Consider the following 17,811-nt stretch of genomic DNA (forward strand, 5'->3'; position numbering starts at 1 on the left):
GGAATACTTTTAGGTGGCACCTTCAGTTTTGTACACTTGATAGCATCAAAACAATAACGAGTAGGCTTACCGGTAGTTTCTTTACGCAAGGAAGGAGGAGGAGTGGAGTCTAGTTACTTTACCCGTGAAAAGATCGACGCCGAACTCAAAAAATCAAAGCAAATGGCTGGTATGTATTTCCGATTGCAGTCATGGTAATTGATTGTTGAAGTGTAGCCAATAATGGTGGGATTTTTATATAAGATAATTTGATGCGAGTGTGAGAGTACGTTGTCGTTGGTCGTGTTGGTCTTGGTCGCCGATCGTCGAAGAAGAGAAGCGTAAAATATTGCATACTCATGAGTCATGTAGTGATCTCTCAAACACAGAAATGATAGCATGGGACTGTTTCAAACTGTTAACCTCTGGGAATTCCCAGTCTCTGGGTCTGGGTCTGCCAACCTTGAGTCCTTTGGAGACTCTTTTGGATTCCCTTTTGGGGTCTGAGAGTGCAGCCAAAATCGTACTGAAATTGTCTGATCATTACAGCATTTGATTTAGAATGTAGATATCTAACGTTACATGTGCAAGTTGTAATCTTGTATTGTCTTCAAGTCTTCTAAGATAAATAAAAATCCTGGTAAAATAATCTAACGGTTAGACTCTAACTAACTTACTTAGTGGTAAATTACTTTTTTTTTTTGGTGGTGGGGGAGTTTTGTGGTTGATCTTATCAGTAAAAAAACAAAAAACAAAAAACAAACAAACAAATAAACAAACCAAACAAAGAACAAGAACTAAAACAAACCAAAGTAAACAATGCCAACAGGAGATATAGAATCGAATGCAAGTTTGAAATATTGTATAAAATTAACATATTGATATCTGATAGTGATATGTAATGTCAAAAACTATAACATATAAAATTACAAACTGGCTACCCTACCACAATTAAAAGGTGAGGTATCCGAAAAGTACACACATAGGGGCCTACATGTACGTGACAGATGATCTGAGAGTCTATTGACTGTTGTGTTACCGTTACCAGATGCTTATATTTTTTAATTCCCCTGAATTCTGTTCTCAGCCAGAGGATGAAATTTCAAACAAAAGTAAAATAAGCACTGGATCTAGTATAGGCCTAGAAGGTATTCACAAAGTCCTGAAAATTACAAATCCACCAGAGGTGCGGGGAGACGTGACAAAACCGTGAGGGATCGCCTGCGGCGTCTGTCCGTCTGTCGTCTGTCCGTCGTCTGTTCGTAACGCTACAAAAACTTGAATAGCTCTCTACAGAGGACTTTAATTTCAATCAAACTTGGAGGGATGAGCGGTTATACAAAGTTACAAATTTTACCAAACATGTAGGTCACTTCAAGGTCAAAGGTCACAGGCAGGTCTATGAACTTTAGGGCCCAATGTTAAGTTTTTACGGCGCATTTCGATTATTGCTCATAACTTTTGGTGTATGAGTCCGTTTGTGACCAAACTTGGATGGTAGATGTCCCTTGGGAGTTTAAGGTCAATACAAGGTCAAAGGTCACAGACAGGGGTCAACAAACTTTTAGGGCCCATGTTAAATTTTTACAGCGCGTTTCGATCATGGCTCATAACTTTTGATCCATATGTCCGTTTGTGACCAAACTTGGCTTGTGAATGTCCCTTGGGGAGTTGAAGGTCATCACAAGGTCAAAGGTCATAGGCGGGGTCAATGAACTTCTTGGATTTAGAAAAACATTAATTTCTTCTACGCGAATGGGCGAGACACATTTTGGCACTTGCCTTGTTTAAAATATATTTCTAAGTTAACCCCTCCACGAAATGTTATCTTTTCGTGCAGTGCAGAAACACATCAAAATTCCAAACATGATTTTCATAATGGATTAAGCCATGTCTTTCACATCTTATTCATCTTATGCAAAGTCCCATGCGTACAGAATGTCATTATTACTTGCAGAGATGCATGCACATTCGGAGTTACTATGAATGATGTAGTGTCCAGTAATACCATGTCTGTTTAGCTAGACATACCTATGATATTTGTCAAGCCGTGAGGGTGGCTTTACTACTGGAATTATGGAATGCAATCACCCCAAATCGTATCGCTCATTTCCTACCTTTTTCACTCTTAGCAAATGGATTTTCTTAACTTAGTCACTCAGTCACCACTAATAATGTCTTCCATGATATCTGGGCAGGTAAAAAATCTTGTTGTTGTGTTTTTCTTAAATGGAAAGAGAATTCAGAAGTTCTCCAATCTGAAGTAGATGTAGAACTAGTATGTTTTTGAGAGAAAGCATTGTACAGTAAGTGGTGATTTACTGCAGACTAATATGATTACAATGTACATTTAACCACATTTGAAAGTCTTTGTTATCCTACATATAGAAAGAACTACCCCAGGTACCCTCTGCCTTGCTGCCCCTATCTGAATGATGCCTATTACTAAGTTCCAAATATTTTAGTTAACCCTAGGGCCTATGTGTTTTTTTAGTGGTGATTGACACAACACAATTCATAACCCTGTAAGCACTGTCTATAGTCCCTGGTACAGAAAAGATTAAACGCAATAATGAGTACGAGAATCAATCATGAATAAATCAGGGCAGCAAGTTTAGTATTAGGTCTGCCTTTATTTTCAATAATTTGAGTGTGATATGATGTCATAAACAACACTAGGGATCATGTGATTTTTCTTGTAGTCGGGAATGCCATTCTTAGAAAGATTTGACACACAGTAAACTCTGCAATTGGAAATAAGAAAGAGCAGAAATTAATGAAGGAATTCATTAATTTGATAAATAAAAAAGCATTTCCATATATACATGCATAGCAATGACCTTTCATTATGCAAATTCAACCAAAGTATAGAGGTCATTTGCCCTGTGTTGTGCTGATGTGAAACAAATACGAAGTCAAGAGCATATCTGTCATTGTTTGCTCATGTGTTCTGCCATGCTGACTATGTTTTTGTGTATTCTGCTAGAAATCACCGAAGCACAGATCAGCTCCCTGCGGGAGGCCTTCAATGCCGACCCCAAGAACATCCTGGCTCAGAACAGCGCCACCAAGTATGACCCTCTGGAGTTCTCCATCGCTCCCAGTGTTGTGCCCAGCAACCAACACCTCTACACACACCGGGTTAGTTCACTTGCCTGTTTGTTAGAGACCTATGTTCTTGTTTGCTGAAAACTCTCTCACCTTTAATCGTAGGAATTCTTCATAGAGTTTCCTGTACTGTTAAGTTTTAGTTATTTCTTAGGCAAGGGATTGATTAAATGCTCAGAAAGAAAAATCTAATTCCTAGTTATTTTTTTTTCTCAAAAGATTACTTGTAAGCTTTCAAATCAGTTGTATTGGCAAAGGAAACCACCTTAAACCTTTAACCCTTGCATATTCTTTTAAAGCAAATATATGTACGATGACACCCCCTCCCTCCCCCCCCCCCAAAAAAAAGAAATGAATGATAAAGATGAGAGAATAAAGTTACCCATTCTGTGTACCTGGTAAGTATTTACAATTGTCTTTTCCCCCAAGTCAATGGATAGTTGTTCAACGTTACTCTAATATTTTAGACAACCACGGTAGTAACTGTTATTTTTATTTCAACAAAGCTTTCACTTTTCTTGTCATTTTACCATTAACGTTTTTTTTTTTCAAAGTGAACTGGAACTGGGAGTAAAATTTTGACTGTCATTATACTCTGGACGGTTTCCCTTGCATCACTTTGCAGGTCACTGAGGCCAAACCCATGACCAATCAGCGCAACTCCGGAAGATGCTGGATCTTTGCTGCCCTCAACACCATGCGCATTCCATTCATACGGAAGTTCAACTTGGAGGAGTTTGAGTTCAGCCAGAACTACCTCTTCTTTTGGGACAAGGTGAGATAAGGATTCTATACACTTGCTCTTTATGTGCCACGTTCGCACGCCCGACTCAGTCAACGGCGTGCCAACTTGGCATATTCTGCTCAAATGCACAAACCTGCCCAAACCGATCGATAGATAGCCAAATGCCACAGTACAATGAAAGGGTTTCTCGTGATTCTGTTCTTCTCACAAATAGCTTGCAATTCAAGTAGTGATTAACTAGCAATGAGTGTTCCCTACTGGATTAGCATGTGAATTTTAAGTTTCTGTCTCTGTTTTGTGTGCAAAAGTCATGGCTTTACAGTAATGTAGCTACTGGTCACTTGAAAGAAAAACAAACATTGATTTCTCATACCATTTACATCAAAGTAAAGCTTGGCATTTTCTCTACAACTTTACTCACTATATGTTCAGCTTAACAGAAATCTATATAAAAGTTACATAGATTTGAAAAACAGAATGTTTTCCAAAAGCATGACTACATTAGTGTCTCAGCATAATGTGGCACACAGGGGGTTTTCACCATGGCACATGAAGAGCTAGCTGTGTTCCTACTTACAGAACGGAATAGGCTCAACATTGCTGAGCACTAGTTTGTGTTTACTTCAATCATATGTACTGAAATTTTAACAATGGTTTGATTGTTGCCAGTGTTGTGAATAGGCTCTCGATTGTAAAAATGTGGTGAAAAGAAAAGTTATGACAAAAATGTGCCCCACATGCACTGTCCTGATGCAGCACATTGGTGTTACAATATCAAGTGTCTACGAGTAGTAGAACCCAAGGTATCGGGCCACCTGCTCAAATCCTTGAAACACTAGTACTCTTTTTCCGAGAGATTTGATCTCATTTCTAGCAATATGTTAACAAAATAGTCAAATTTCTTCTACACGTTCTTGTCTTTTTGTTGTTGTTGCAATTATTGTGATGATGTGAAAATCATAGAGCGCAAAATAGACAACCTGTGAAACATCTGATCAGCTGCCATCAGTGTGTATAGTATTTTTCTTCTGTAGACCCTATAGGTACAGAGATAAATTTTTATGTAGATATTTATACAGCTTGATGAAAATGTTTCTTGCCTTCACAAAGGGTCAAGCATTGTCTGTAATACAGCAAATGTTAGGATTTTCTGTTTACAAAGTTGAAAGCAATGATTTTTTCCCTTTAGCAAATACACACTTTGTATTCGTAACAGCAAAATGAAAATTGGAGAAATGCGAATTCATTGATGTTCTTTGGATGTGATTATTCAAAGGAAAGGTGGAAGAAGATGTGATAACTTTAAAACCTCTCTTTTTTTTTAATTGATCATGTAGATCGAGAGATCCAACTACTTCCTGCACTCCATGGTGGAGATCTTCCGGCAGAATGAGCCAGTGGATGGGCGACTGGTCAGCTTCATGTTGACCTGTCCCACCAATGATGGTGGTCAGTGGGACATGATTGTCAACCTGATCAAGAAGTACGGCGTCATCCCCAAGAAGTGTTGCCCGGACGTCCACAGCTCCGGTGCCTCTCGCCGACTCAACATCACTCTCACCTCCAAGGTATGGCTGAAGCTGCACATGCAGAGCTGTCATGGCCCAGTGGTCTGTTCACTGGACCCACAATGAGTAGGTCATAGGTTCAAGTCCTTGCCATGATACTAGTGTCCCATAATAGAGACAAACATAAACATGAGTTACTTCTGATTATTCAGGCATTTGGGGGTACCTTCCAGGCCAGGCCAGGGCAAATTAGTCACTGTTCCGTCAATATTCATATGTTGAAATTTCTGTGATACATTTTTTTGTGTCTAGACAAGAAGATGTTTTTGTGTAAAATTGTTGATAGCCCTCACTAAGTGGTGGATGAGGACTAATGCCAACCTCTGTGCAAAGAGTGGCATGTGATATCTATGTAGACTAGATGCCTCCCATAAGTACATGTATATGTAGCATTTTGTGGTATTTTACATAAATGATGGTCCCACCTTTTATTAGGATTGCTCTCTTTTGGGTATCTCAGCCATTTCAAAACCAATTTTTATCAAATAAACATTGATTTCCTCTTGAAATTACAGTTGAACCTCTCTTATCCGGCCTCCCTTTATCCGGATCTCTCTATTATACGGACGCAATCTTGCCGTGATTTTTTTTAAAAATAATTACGGAAGGAAAGGGGGATTCCCAACTCCTTGAGAACTTGAACTCCTACACAAACACACATGAATTACATATTACTTCCAACATGATTAACATACATTACATCAAATTTCCTTCCAAATTGCTTACCTTCAGACATTTTAACATCCCCAAACATCCCCAAATGTAACAATGAAAAGGTTGCAGTATACATATTACTACATGTGGTACTACAATGGGCTACATCAGTACATGTGTATGTATATGTACATGTATAAAGCATTGAGTCTCCCGTATCCGGATGAGCCCCGGTCCCGACTTGTCCGGATATGAGAGGTTCAACTGTACATGCTTTTTCGTATTTCAAGAGAGGTTTCTCATTATCTCACCCCAAAATGTGAGAAACCTGAAGTTAGGTCTCAACCAAAACTGTACAATCCCTTTAAAGAAATCGCTGCGTGACTATTGCCGTTACAGCTGAGAGAGTACGCTCACGTGTTGCAGTCAATGGTGGAGAAGAAGGCGACTGAGGAAGAGATCCAGACCAAGATTACACAGCAGATGTCAGAGGTCAGTAGTGGTGTAGGGTCGTGTGATTCCTCACCCATTGTTACCTCCGCCAAGGGAGAAGGTTATGTTTTCTTTGGCATTTTGTTTGTTTGTTTGTTTGTTCATGTGCAAAATAACTCAAAAGTGGTGAACGGATGTGGATGAAACTTACAGGAAAGGTTGAGAATGACACAAGTAACAGATGATTAAATTTTGTTAGTGATCCAGGAATATTTGTGGATTTTGTGAAGGATTTTCTATATTTTGGCAGGTAGGATCAATAAACTTTAATAGGAGTTCAAGCTGCTCATTCTTTAGGTTTTCATAAGTGCACTAAAGCGTGTGCTCTAGTTTCTGCTAGGGCGAGGCACGCCGCGCGGCTGGAAGTTGGTGACGTAACAAAAGGCTCCTGTATTGGGAAATCGCGCGACTTTCAGCATGCATAGTATGAGTGGATATCACTGATCTCTATGGAAGAACAAGATCAGTGGTGGAAATGAGCTGCTTGGCAAAGGTCTGCACTCTCAGAGTGCTTCTCTATAATATTCAGGGGATGGGGTTTGTTTTCCTTCATGACTTTCAACTTTTCGTAGCACTGGTAACTGATTTTGATATATTACTTCTTCCAAAGTTCTTTGCACAGTTAGTGTTTTGATCCATGTCCTTCGTCTGAACTGAAATTTGAGTTTAACACTGCCTGCAACATTAGGGAGTGGTCAGTGAGATAGACAAAATGTTACAGCAAGCCTTGGGTAGTTGCTTACCTATCTTCTGAGCTTGATTTTGATCTGTGTCTTCCACATAGACTAAGACTTAAAAAAAAAAAATGAGCGAAGTTAAACTCACAACTGAAGGAGACCATCTTTTATCGCAGTGGCACATATGTTCATTCTGATGTGATTTTTCCTTTTATTTCTTGGGGTTTGTCCTCATTTTGTTGTCATAATTTCTGCCAAACCAGACTTAACCGATTGTGTGCTTTGAGCACTGAGTGGCTCAGAAAACCCCATAGCATTGTACACACTGTCCAAAATCTCTGACATATAAAGGGTTAAGATTTTATCCCTACTTGCTTATTTTTTTTCACACTCCCCCGTTTTATGCATGACCTCTTTTGTTTCGCTCTTCTCTCTCTCTTTCTCACTCTTTTGTTGTTGTTTTTTTCATCCATCTTCAATGCAAATGACTCGGTTTTATGGGGTAAACTTTTAGGTAGGTGACTATGGTTTAGTCTGACATGATTGCAAGTTTGCAGTTGCATTGAATTATTGTATGATATTGATCAACGTTTGAAGCATCTGGAGGCAGTTGACGAGCAGAATGAGTAGTTTTTTATTTTTAATAATTCACTTGTAAATCTAGAAGTGACAGTTGCTTATCTTCATCGTTCACATCATGCCCCAGATTTTCCGTATCACGTGTATATGCCTCGGAACGCCACCAGCGACCTTCACGTGGGAGTACTACGACAAGACCAAGACCTACAAGAAGATTGGGCCTATCTCCCCCAAGGACTTCTATCACCAGCACATCAAGCCCGCCTTCAACATGGAAGACAAGGTGACGATATATCCTCCTGCGGAGTAATTAGTACAGTGCACTCCCGTTATAACGAACACGGTTATAACGAAATTCCGGTTAAAGCGAAGTAAAGTTCGGGTCGCAACTTTATCCACTCTGTGTATTTTTATTGTTTATTTGTTCGCTTACAAGGAAATTTCGATATCACGAAAGAAAACTTCCGGTCCCGAGGACTTCGTTATAACGGGAGTCCACTTTATACAAGTGATCCACAGGTCTGAGTTAGTTAGTAATTGTGTGCATAAGGTAAATATGAAATGTTTAACCTACGCGCAAAGCTGAGTAGGTTAAGGTTAGGGTTAGGGTTAATTAAGAGCCTAAGGTCTCTCGTTAGGGTTGGTGGGTTAGGGTTAGGATTAGTTAATAGCCTAAAGTCTCTTGTTACCGCATGCACACTATTCCTATTGATGCACAAAAAGAACATGTGCATCATCTTTTTTTATAACACAGCAACAAATTTGGGGCTAGAAATCCTTTTTTTGATTGTGTAACCTGATGGAAACTTTACTGGATACATTGCATGGATACATTTCAATGAAGTAATTCATTACTACAACAGTAGAGTTCTTATCTACCATTATCACTCTATATCTTGCTATTCCCAGTCATAATTTTGATTGTTATTCTTAGAATAATTCCTATCAACAGTTACAGAGTAATTTTTTTTTCTTCCCCAACATTGTCACTCATTATTTGTTGTTACGGTTATTTTTGTTGTAAGTGATGGCAATGAAATAAAATCAAGTGAGATCTAGTTAATAGATATGCATTCTTTTTAGATTTAGGTACAAGTTTGTTGTTTTCCTTAGCAGTTTGTGTTGACATAAATGGAGTGTGGGCAATTTGTTGTGTTTGTTATTGCATATCTTTGCATATGTCTGCAGACCATTACAGCTTCTGCAGTATGTTATGAGGGATTTGACTATTTTAATCTTGTTCTGATAGTATCAAAACATCTCATACCATATTTATGGGAGAGTTGTAATGACAGGTAACTTTTCAGGAGTTTACTAACCTGGTAATCTTGTTGATGTTTCAGTATTAAAGACAATGTTTGTTTGTTTGTTTGTATCAGGTCTGTCTTGTCAACGATCCCAGACCGCAAAACAAATACGGAGAGATGTACACAGTGCAGTACCTTGGTAACATGATTGGTGGGCAGAAGACTCTGTACAACAACCAGCCGATTGAAGTCATCAAATCGGTCTCTCTTAAGTCCATCAAGAATGGAGAAGTGAGTTCATGCTTTTATTCTATGATTATCATTTTCCATGTCTTTTGTAATCATTATATGTAAATTATCTTTTTCATTAGTGTTACTATTAGTTTTACCAAACTTGCAGATTGAATATAGTTTATTAGTTTTTAAATGTATCCTTTTTTTTTTTTCTGATTATCCTTTTAATAGGGTTTTGGTCACATATTAGAAAGTTAGTATAAAATTAGCTCATTTCTTCTGATAAGAATTATGGAGGAATTATTGTTACTATTATGGAGAAACTGGCAAACTACATAAGATGCAAGTAGGGGGAGTGATTTTAACAGATGCAGTTTGTGCAATGAACAAATGCATTTTTAATCAATACAGGCTAAAAAGAAAGTACTGTGATGCAGGTTAAAGAAATATATGCAGATAGATAGTGCTGTTGACGGAATTTGTTCAGTTAACTCACAAAAATTAAATGTGAGAAGGTTGCCCTCTTGCGGCATTTTTCATTCCTCTATAATCATGCATCTTGTATGCTCCCTTTCCCTTACCCTGTCCCGCAGGCTGTCTGGTTTGGCTGTGACGTGGGACAGTGCTCGACGAAGAAGACTGGAATCCTTGACCCTGAAGCGTATGTTGCATGTCATACTCCTCTTTTATTTCATCTCTCACATTTAATAGTCTTTTGAAGTGATGTTATGTCACCTGTTTTCCAAAACATTCCCGCCTGTAATTGTCATTTCATAAAGATCAGTCCACCATGAAAGGTGTCTTTCTATCCAACATGATATTCTCTGGGAATCATACAATATGGCTAAACTGTATGACAGCCGAGGTGTATTTCCATTCACAAATCCCTCTAGACAAACTTGGAGCACTTTTACTGGAAGAGGACATGTGTGTCCCAGCTTGATCAAGATGATCCTACTAGGGATGATTAAGTCTTGTATCAGTGATCAGAGTTGAAAGTTGAAAAATAGAGGTTAAAGGTCACAAGAAGACTTTAGAAAGCCAGGAGTGTGTGCTATTTCTTTGAATTCATGCAAACTTGGCATTGGTACGAGACATGATTATGCAACTCATAGAAATTAACCCAAGATTTCCATGTCAGAGGTCAAGGGGTTAAGATTTAAGGTCAAGATTATATTGTGAATCATATGCACATGTGACTGAACTGCAAATAAGGGTGCAGCCTTGTAGAGAGAGAACAATAGAGATTTTTAAGTAGCAAAAGTACTTTCAGTACAATTTATCTTTGCTGGTCATGTACAGTTTGTTACTCATATCAAAGTGGAGATATGCATTTTTCATGACATCAAATTTTATTCAATGCAGGAGCAAGTCATTAATTAACAATCACAACTGCAGCACAATGTATGTGAAAGTGAGAGTGGTTTAATGCACATTTATCAGCAATGTAATGTTGAATATTGAGACATTTCTAGTCATGCACTACATGGAGCTCTGTCTCACTTCCGGAAAATTTTCACCTGTCATTTGAAACAAAGGAAAAATTAAAAGTGACACTGTTTTGTTTTGTTTTGTTTTTTTACATTTCTGTCTATATAAGTTTGTAATATTGGATGAGTTTCTCTGCACACTCTTTCCTATTTACTTTCATCTTAAGGGTGGACTATGAGCTGGTGTTTGGCATCAAATCCCTGCAGCTTAACAAGTCTGACCGTCTCCGCTTCGGGGAATCCATGATGACCCATGCGATGGTCTTCACCGGTGTAGCAGCTACAACACCGGTAGGTTGTGATTCCAGACAGCGCTGCTACTAATGAGATTCAACAGTGTATGTTATTGTATATCAAAGTAATGTTCTAGTTCTAAATCTGAAATGTTTGGTGCGATCTCCTTGTAAAAACTGAATATACAGTCACTGTAAACGTGGACGTTTATGTCTGAGCAATTTTCCATGCTCAAATGGGTAAGATGAATTTTGTTGTGTTTTTAATTTCTTGGAATCATAGGTATAAAATGATAATACATATATGAGCAAAAAATTCACATTCTTTCACTTTCGTGCTTGTTTCAGATCACGCAGAATGAAAATGAAAATTTCCACTCATACAGTAATGGAAAAGTCTGACCGATTGACATCTTTGTGATGTGTTTTTATGACAGGAGTCGGATAGTGAGTCGGAGGCCGTGCAGAGATGGAGAGTGGAGAACTCCTGGGGGGAGGACGTAGGAGAGAAGGGTAAGTAGAGCAGGGGATGATTCTCTTCCAGAATTCATGCATCCATATCTCTTTCCTCCAAGCCTCACTCCACCTTTCTCTATCAGTGTTAAAAACTCTTCGCCTTCTGATCTCTTTTTCTCATTCTCGTTCTCGCTCTCTTCTCCTGTCTCTTTCTTTCTCTTCCGAACTAAAGATTTACAGAGTATTGTTAGAGATTTAATGCATTTGTAAGTTAATATTTTATTGACTACCTTTTGAGAGTACAGTCAACCTTGCTTAAATTGAATCTATGTGGACTAAAGAAATAGCTTCGACTCAGAGAAAATTCAACTTATGAGGGATTAAGATCAAGAAAATATAAAGAGAAGAGGACTTAAAAAGTCCTTCGACTTGAGCGATTATTTGACTTATGGGAGGTCGACTGCAGGAAGGTTGACTGTAGTGAAATATATCACCTCAGAGGCGCAATTTTAATCAAATTTAATGAATGCCCTCATCAGATTTTCAATTTATAATTTTCAAAGAAGTTGGAAGAGCATTAGACCTGCAAGTCATAATATTAATATTTTTGAAGCAATATGACGAAGAGATATATCTGCGTATTCCAGTGTCGACAGACATGCACACAAGACATACAGTTGTTTGTCTGAAACACTTTCATGAAGTTAGCATAAAGTCTTTTTAAGTGGTAAGATTTTCCCTCTGATTTCATATGTGTTTTTAATGAGAACTGAGGGTAAATGGATATTGATCATTAGTAAGGATACCTTTATCAAATATGATGCGAAAAACCCCGCGTTCACATTGGTCCCCGCGACGCGGGGAAAGTCCCGAGCTGTGGGACTTTCTCCTCCAAAACCATAATGTGAACACTCAATGGGACTTGTCCCCCCGTCCCCGCCAAGCAAGTCGGGTACAGGGACAAGATTTGGAGGGGAGAGTGACCTTGGGGCGAAATTGATAGCGTCCAGCTGTGGTCATCAAATGTGCGCATGTGCTATGCCTGGCAGAGCTCGCCCCAAGCCCCAATTGCCCCCACAGCTCGGGGACAGATGAGATACCAATGTGAACGGTCAGTCATAAAAGAGATAAGATCTCTTGTTGCTGTCCCTGCGTCGCGGGGACCAATGTGAACGCGGGGATAGATACTCTGCATTGATTTGTGTTTACCCATGATGACTCTCATTTCAATTGGGGGTTTGTGTTTTGGCAGGCTACTTTCTCATGACGGACCGCTGGTTCGAGGAGTTTGTCTTCGAGGTGGTGGTCGACAAGGCCCACATTCCTCCTGAGGTCCTTGAAGTTCAGAGCAAAGAGCCCATCGTGCTGCCACCTTGGGACCCCATGGGGGCCCTAGCCGGGCCGCTGTCTTCTAAATTATAGCCACCCTCTGCAATATATGGTGATCGAGAAGAGGAGCTCTTAACGATGGAGACTCCTAGATAGCTAGAAAACTCTTGATTATATACTTAAGGTAGGACTATCATTATCTGTAGATCCTAGAGAAAATGGTATTTTTTGATAATCACTTTTTATGATAAAAAGTGCCAGAAGTACACATCCATGTGAACGGACTCTACAGTACTGGCTTGTGTGTTTTGCATCAATGTACGTAGAGAACATTAGTGATTTCCAAAAACTGCCCAGATTTTCAAAACATTAGGCTAGTACAAGAATACCAGAATCCTTTCTCATTGATCTTTTACATTCCCAGGCATTAATCTATCTAGTCCAGGAAACCATGTTTTTGAGATTTGATGCTTCTCTTTTTTGTCATTATTTTATCATTTATTGCCAGTATATCACAAGGTGGAATAAGAACTTCTCTTTAACTTGAGCTATATTTTCATATAACTATATTTTCATATAAAATTGATTACTTTATCTGTGGAATTACCCAACTCCTCAATATTCCTACTTTACACCTGATCCTTAAATTAGCAACAGTTTGGAAGATCTAAGCAAATATTTCTTATCTCAAATTGTTGATTTTTTTTTAAAGTCCAATTTTGTGCACATTTCATGTATGTAACCAGTTCCATCTACTCTTTCTCCAGTATAATAAGTGGTGAAATTTGGAGTTGCCAATTTCATGAAGCCAAGACAATAATTTCTGCTGCAAAATGACCCGAAGACTCGATCCAATGGGCTCAGTGAACATATTGTTTGAGAATGAACTCTTCAACCCAGCCTGCATGTTACTGGGAAGCCAGAGCAAGATTCATTTTTCTCTTTCTTTTCTTAAAACGGTACTTGCCTCACCTTATGAAACGTTATGGAGCATTTTACACATTTATGTGTCATATGAGAAGACTAAAGAACTCGTATGTCTAGGATTATTTTTCTCCAAATCTTTATTTTAATTTCATTGGTTAGGTACTATACAATCCACTTGAGTGTTTAGATATAGATACAAAATGAATAGACTAAACATAGTATTTTACGACAACACAACACACACACATACACACATACCTTGATACCTCCGTAATAATTTCGTGGACAACAGTCCCAGACATAGATTTTGGTGTCTGATTATTCTCATGGATAATTTTTCCAAAAGGCCAGGAAAGGCAGCTTACCCATGCAATCTTATCACCATGAATCTATGTTTTGACAAGCTGTTGCCAAAAGTGCTGTCAAACCTTTCGTTGTGGTTCAGTCAGAGTAATTACCAGTGTGTATAAAACTTCATGAAGTGTGAAAAATCATAAGATTTTTTTCTGCAAACTTTGTGAAATTGTATTGTTCAATCAGTTTTTAGCAACATGACTGCAGACAATGAATTTGTATTAATTTTGCATTAATTACTGAGCCCTATTGTGTGATGCTACAAGTAGGAGTGATGATGAAACAATAATGGGCTAATTTTTGGCATTGTGCAGCAGATGATCATTCTGTAGTCCAATTCAATTGCACAGTTTTACTTCCTGAGAGCATGCATCCAGACTGTAGTGTTGTTCTTCAGCAAGCTGCATTTTTATAGTGAACACGGGCCTTCATTTGAAGAACAATTGTTGAATGATTGGTGTCGAAGGTTCAGAAACTTGGCATGTTGACTTTGTCCTCTTTTCATCTGATGCCTCCAGCAGGAGTTGAGATCAGATGTGGGTTTGGATATGACTGAAATGAAGGGAGATGTAGGCTCTAGATTTTCAAACTACCGGTATTTGATGCACATACCAGTGTCATCGTCGTTGGCATACGTACATTTGTCACTCACATGGCGACTTGCTCCAAACCTATTCTGAGTCGTCAGCACCAAGAATTTAAAAAATGTCGGTGGAAGTTTGAAAGATACTTGGGAAGCTCAAGTGAAAGCATGCTCATCTCCCACAGAATTCTTTCCCCCAGGTGACCTAGAATGTGAACAATCTATCAAATTTGATGCAAGTCTTTACTTCACATGAGGTAAAAAGAGATGAAGCTATTTGCTAGGATTTACCGGTAATGTGATTTTTCTTGTCATACGAGCTTCCTCTTACCTAGGAATGAAGACACACATCATGAATGTATTATAGGTATATTTACAGGTGACTATAGCTGGATTGTTCTAGTATGCTTACTGAGTAATCCATGCCAATTCGTGAATGGGGGGCTACCATATCTAATATTTGAGCTTGTTGAAATTGTGGGCAAAAAAAAAAAAACTGCCAGAAATCTTCTCTCTGTAAAGTGAACATTACTCCAATAACCCGCACCAATCATGTTACAGGCATGCTGCAGTATGGTTTGCTGCACAAGCTCAAACAAGAGCAAATCTGCTAGAAATCTCGAATCTTCAAATTGAAGCACACTTCAAAATTTAAAGGCAGCAATACTTTACAGGCTTACTGCATGTTGGTGCTTGTGTGTGCGATGCATTGTTATTCATGACGGATGCAAGCTAAAACAAGAACCATCATTATATGCATCGTTTGGTTAAAGTATTTTTGTATTAAGAAGTGTTTGCTGTCGGTAATGATTTATGTGTCGGTGATTTGGCAATGTACTCATGGCTATTCTGCAAAGTATAAGAAGCATTTGTTAGCTCTGTTTGTATGTAAGAGCTTATTCTTTTTTTCTCTCTCTCAGTTCTTTCTAGCATGTTTTATACAATACATATAACTCTCTGTAAAGATCTGTATCTCTCCATACTGTATTTGGCTTTACTTTTTTCAACAAATAATATGTAAAGAAAAATACGACTTTGACACATTTATTTGTCTGTGATGCTCTCATCGAGAAAAAGAAAGTATATAACTGCATTTCTAAGTAGTCCAACATGAGAAATTTAAGATCAAACTAGTGTTTGTGTGGTACAGGTGTACAAAAACTGCAGATCTTTGGAGTTCTACAAGGTGGTTTGATATCAAGTCATGCTTTACAAATATGTTGAGCTCGTAAGTTTTGTTAAACGACTATTACTCAGACTTTTCGCACACTGCAGTGCATTATATTAACATATTGCATTTTTTAGTCCTTGTGTATGGTAAGAATTTCACTGCATCATTGATTTCACCAAAGTTTTATTTGCAATTTGTGTTACCTAATGCAATGCTGCAGAAGAAACATTACATATTCTAGCATTTGGCATAAAAATACATACAGCAGCATTGATAACTTCTTTAGCATAACCTGTCTTCAATGTGTGAGTTTTCTTTTCTTTTTCTGTCACAATACTCAGACTGTTTATGCCTTAAATGGTCATGATTAATGATTGTTATTCATGTCAGGCTTTTTGTTGTACCATAAAAACACCATGGAAGAGCATATAAGGACTGTTCCTGGTATATGTTGTGAATGACCGTAGTGTCAGTGTGAAGGATATGCCAGAAGATATTGCACCAACCAGGGCCATATTTTCTTATATTCCCCTCAAGGCCTGCATAATTATGTTATGTAAATGTTACATACTGAAAGTCTGTGGCTTTTGCCTCAATGCAGATTCATTCCGTAGGGTTGTGTTGATGCGTGAGACAATACTTTTCAAGAACTATATTATATCTGATGTGAGGATACCGAAATTGGATGTTTGTATACAGTAAATGTGTTCATAGAATTTAATTTCTTGAGACTGCAAGACAGATCATTTTAATAATACGATTCTCAAGTATGTTTTACATGGACAAATATACTCAAATATGAATCACTACGTTCATTGTCTTTTGTTCAAATGCTTACCCAGAGCGCATATTATTTTTGCAGCAGGTTTGATACTAGATATACAAACAGAATTACAGTCAACTTCACTAAGTCAGTTCACACAAGTCAAAATATTGACCAAGTAAAAGAAAAATCCTATTGTGTAATATGAATTTTATGTAAATTGAAGAATTTTTCTGGTGCCTTTGGATTTGACTTTCGCGAAGTTGAGTGTATATATTGTAACTTGTGTGTCTGTGTCTGTATGTCTGTGGATAAGAAAAATGTCTCCACCTTTTCACACAAAACCTTGACTACATGACGATCACCAAATTGACAAAATGAGGGCAACATAGCTGAAATATCTGATTTTAATATGTGGCATATTGCACTGTACAAGTCTTTTTTTACATACAAAAATTACATAATTTTCAATACAGCATGAATGGCATAGTTTGCCACTGCCATCTATTCTACAGCTTCAATAGAAATAAGAACTAAAAAATAGCTCGTTCATGTCCAGGCATAGATGTATGTATTGTGTGTTAGTGATATTAATAACAGTTGTATCATAATGTATGACTTTTACCCATTCAAGTTTCACAAAGTTGCTCAACATCAATTTCCTAATTTTTGGCATCTCTAAGTTCCCAAGACTCCAAGCTTGCAATTCTGATATAATTTGTCTTAGTTTATTATAAAAACAAAACAAAAAAGAAAAAACAAAACCTACCACAGAATTGATGAAAATACCATTAACTATGCAACTATTTTTCAGAAAATTTATATCACAGTTTAAGTGCATGTTTGCACGAAATGAGACATTCAGCACAATTCAAATGAAATTCCCAAGTCTTAAACTGCAAAACATCCTTAGAATTTGAGATTTAAACTGGAGGTAGAAATGAATGTAAACTTTAGAATTTGAAGTGAATATCAAATTTCATATCTTTCAACCAATCAGAGAGAGAATACAGTCCTCTCCACTTTGATATTTGTCAATCTTACTTTGTCCCGAAATCACACTAATACAAGCATTTCATCCATTTAAACTGAAGACTAGTCCCAAGTATACTCGGCAAGGTGTCTATGGGAAATGCGTGTTGTAGCAAAATCAGCCTGTCCTCAATGGGTAAAATGTTCTGTCACTGCCTGAGTTTGATAACAATCATTATCATAATGAAGA

At 37.9% G+C, this 17,811-nt stretch overlaps 1 protein-coding gene across 1 annotated transcript; it reads left to right on the forward strand.

Annotated features, from left to right (window-relative positions):
- Positions 1–92: 92 nt before the first annotated feature.
- Positions 93–12,911, forward strand: LOC139713556 (bleomycin hydrolase-like). The gene is made up of 11 exons (XM_071625278.1): positions 93–169; positions 2,966–3,120; positions 3,713–3,862; positions 5,170–5,400; positions 6,454–6,546; positions 7,930–8,085; positions 9,182–9,340; positions 9,877–9,944; positions 10,941–11,064; positions 11,444–11,519; positions 12,715–12,911. Exons 1-11 carry the CDS (start codon positions 163–165, stop codon positions 12,882–12,884), a joined length of 1,389 nt encoding a protein of 462 aa, XP_071481379.1. The 5' UTR covers positions 93–162; the 3' UTR covers positions 12,885–12,911.
- Positions 12,912–17,811: the final 4,900 nt, after the last annotated feature.

This window comes from Diadema antillarum, unplaced genomic scaffold (assembly GCF_040938485.1).
Source record: "Diadema antillarum isolate AM-2024a unplaced genomic scaffold, OU_Dant_1.0 seq00002002_RagTag, whole genome shotgun sequence".
Taxonomy (NCBI): domain Eukaryota; kingdom Metazoa; phylum Echinodermata; class Echinoidea; order Diadematoida; family Diadematidae; genus Diadema; species Diadema antillarum.

Bases quoted from the DNA above. Each gene is read 5' to 3' on its own strand.
- LOC139713556 (XM_071625278.1), top strand. The intron at 3,121-3,712 runs GTTAGTTCACTT...ATCACTTTGCAG, and splicing joins AACACCTCTACACACACCGG to GTCACTGAGGCCAAACCCAT. The intron at 3,863-5,169 runs GTGAGATAAGGA...TTGATCATGTAG, and splicing joins ACCTCTTCTTTTGGGACAAG to ATCGAGAGATCCAACTACTT.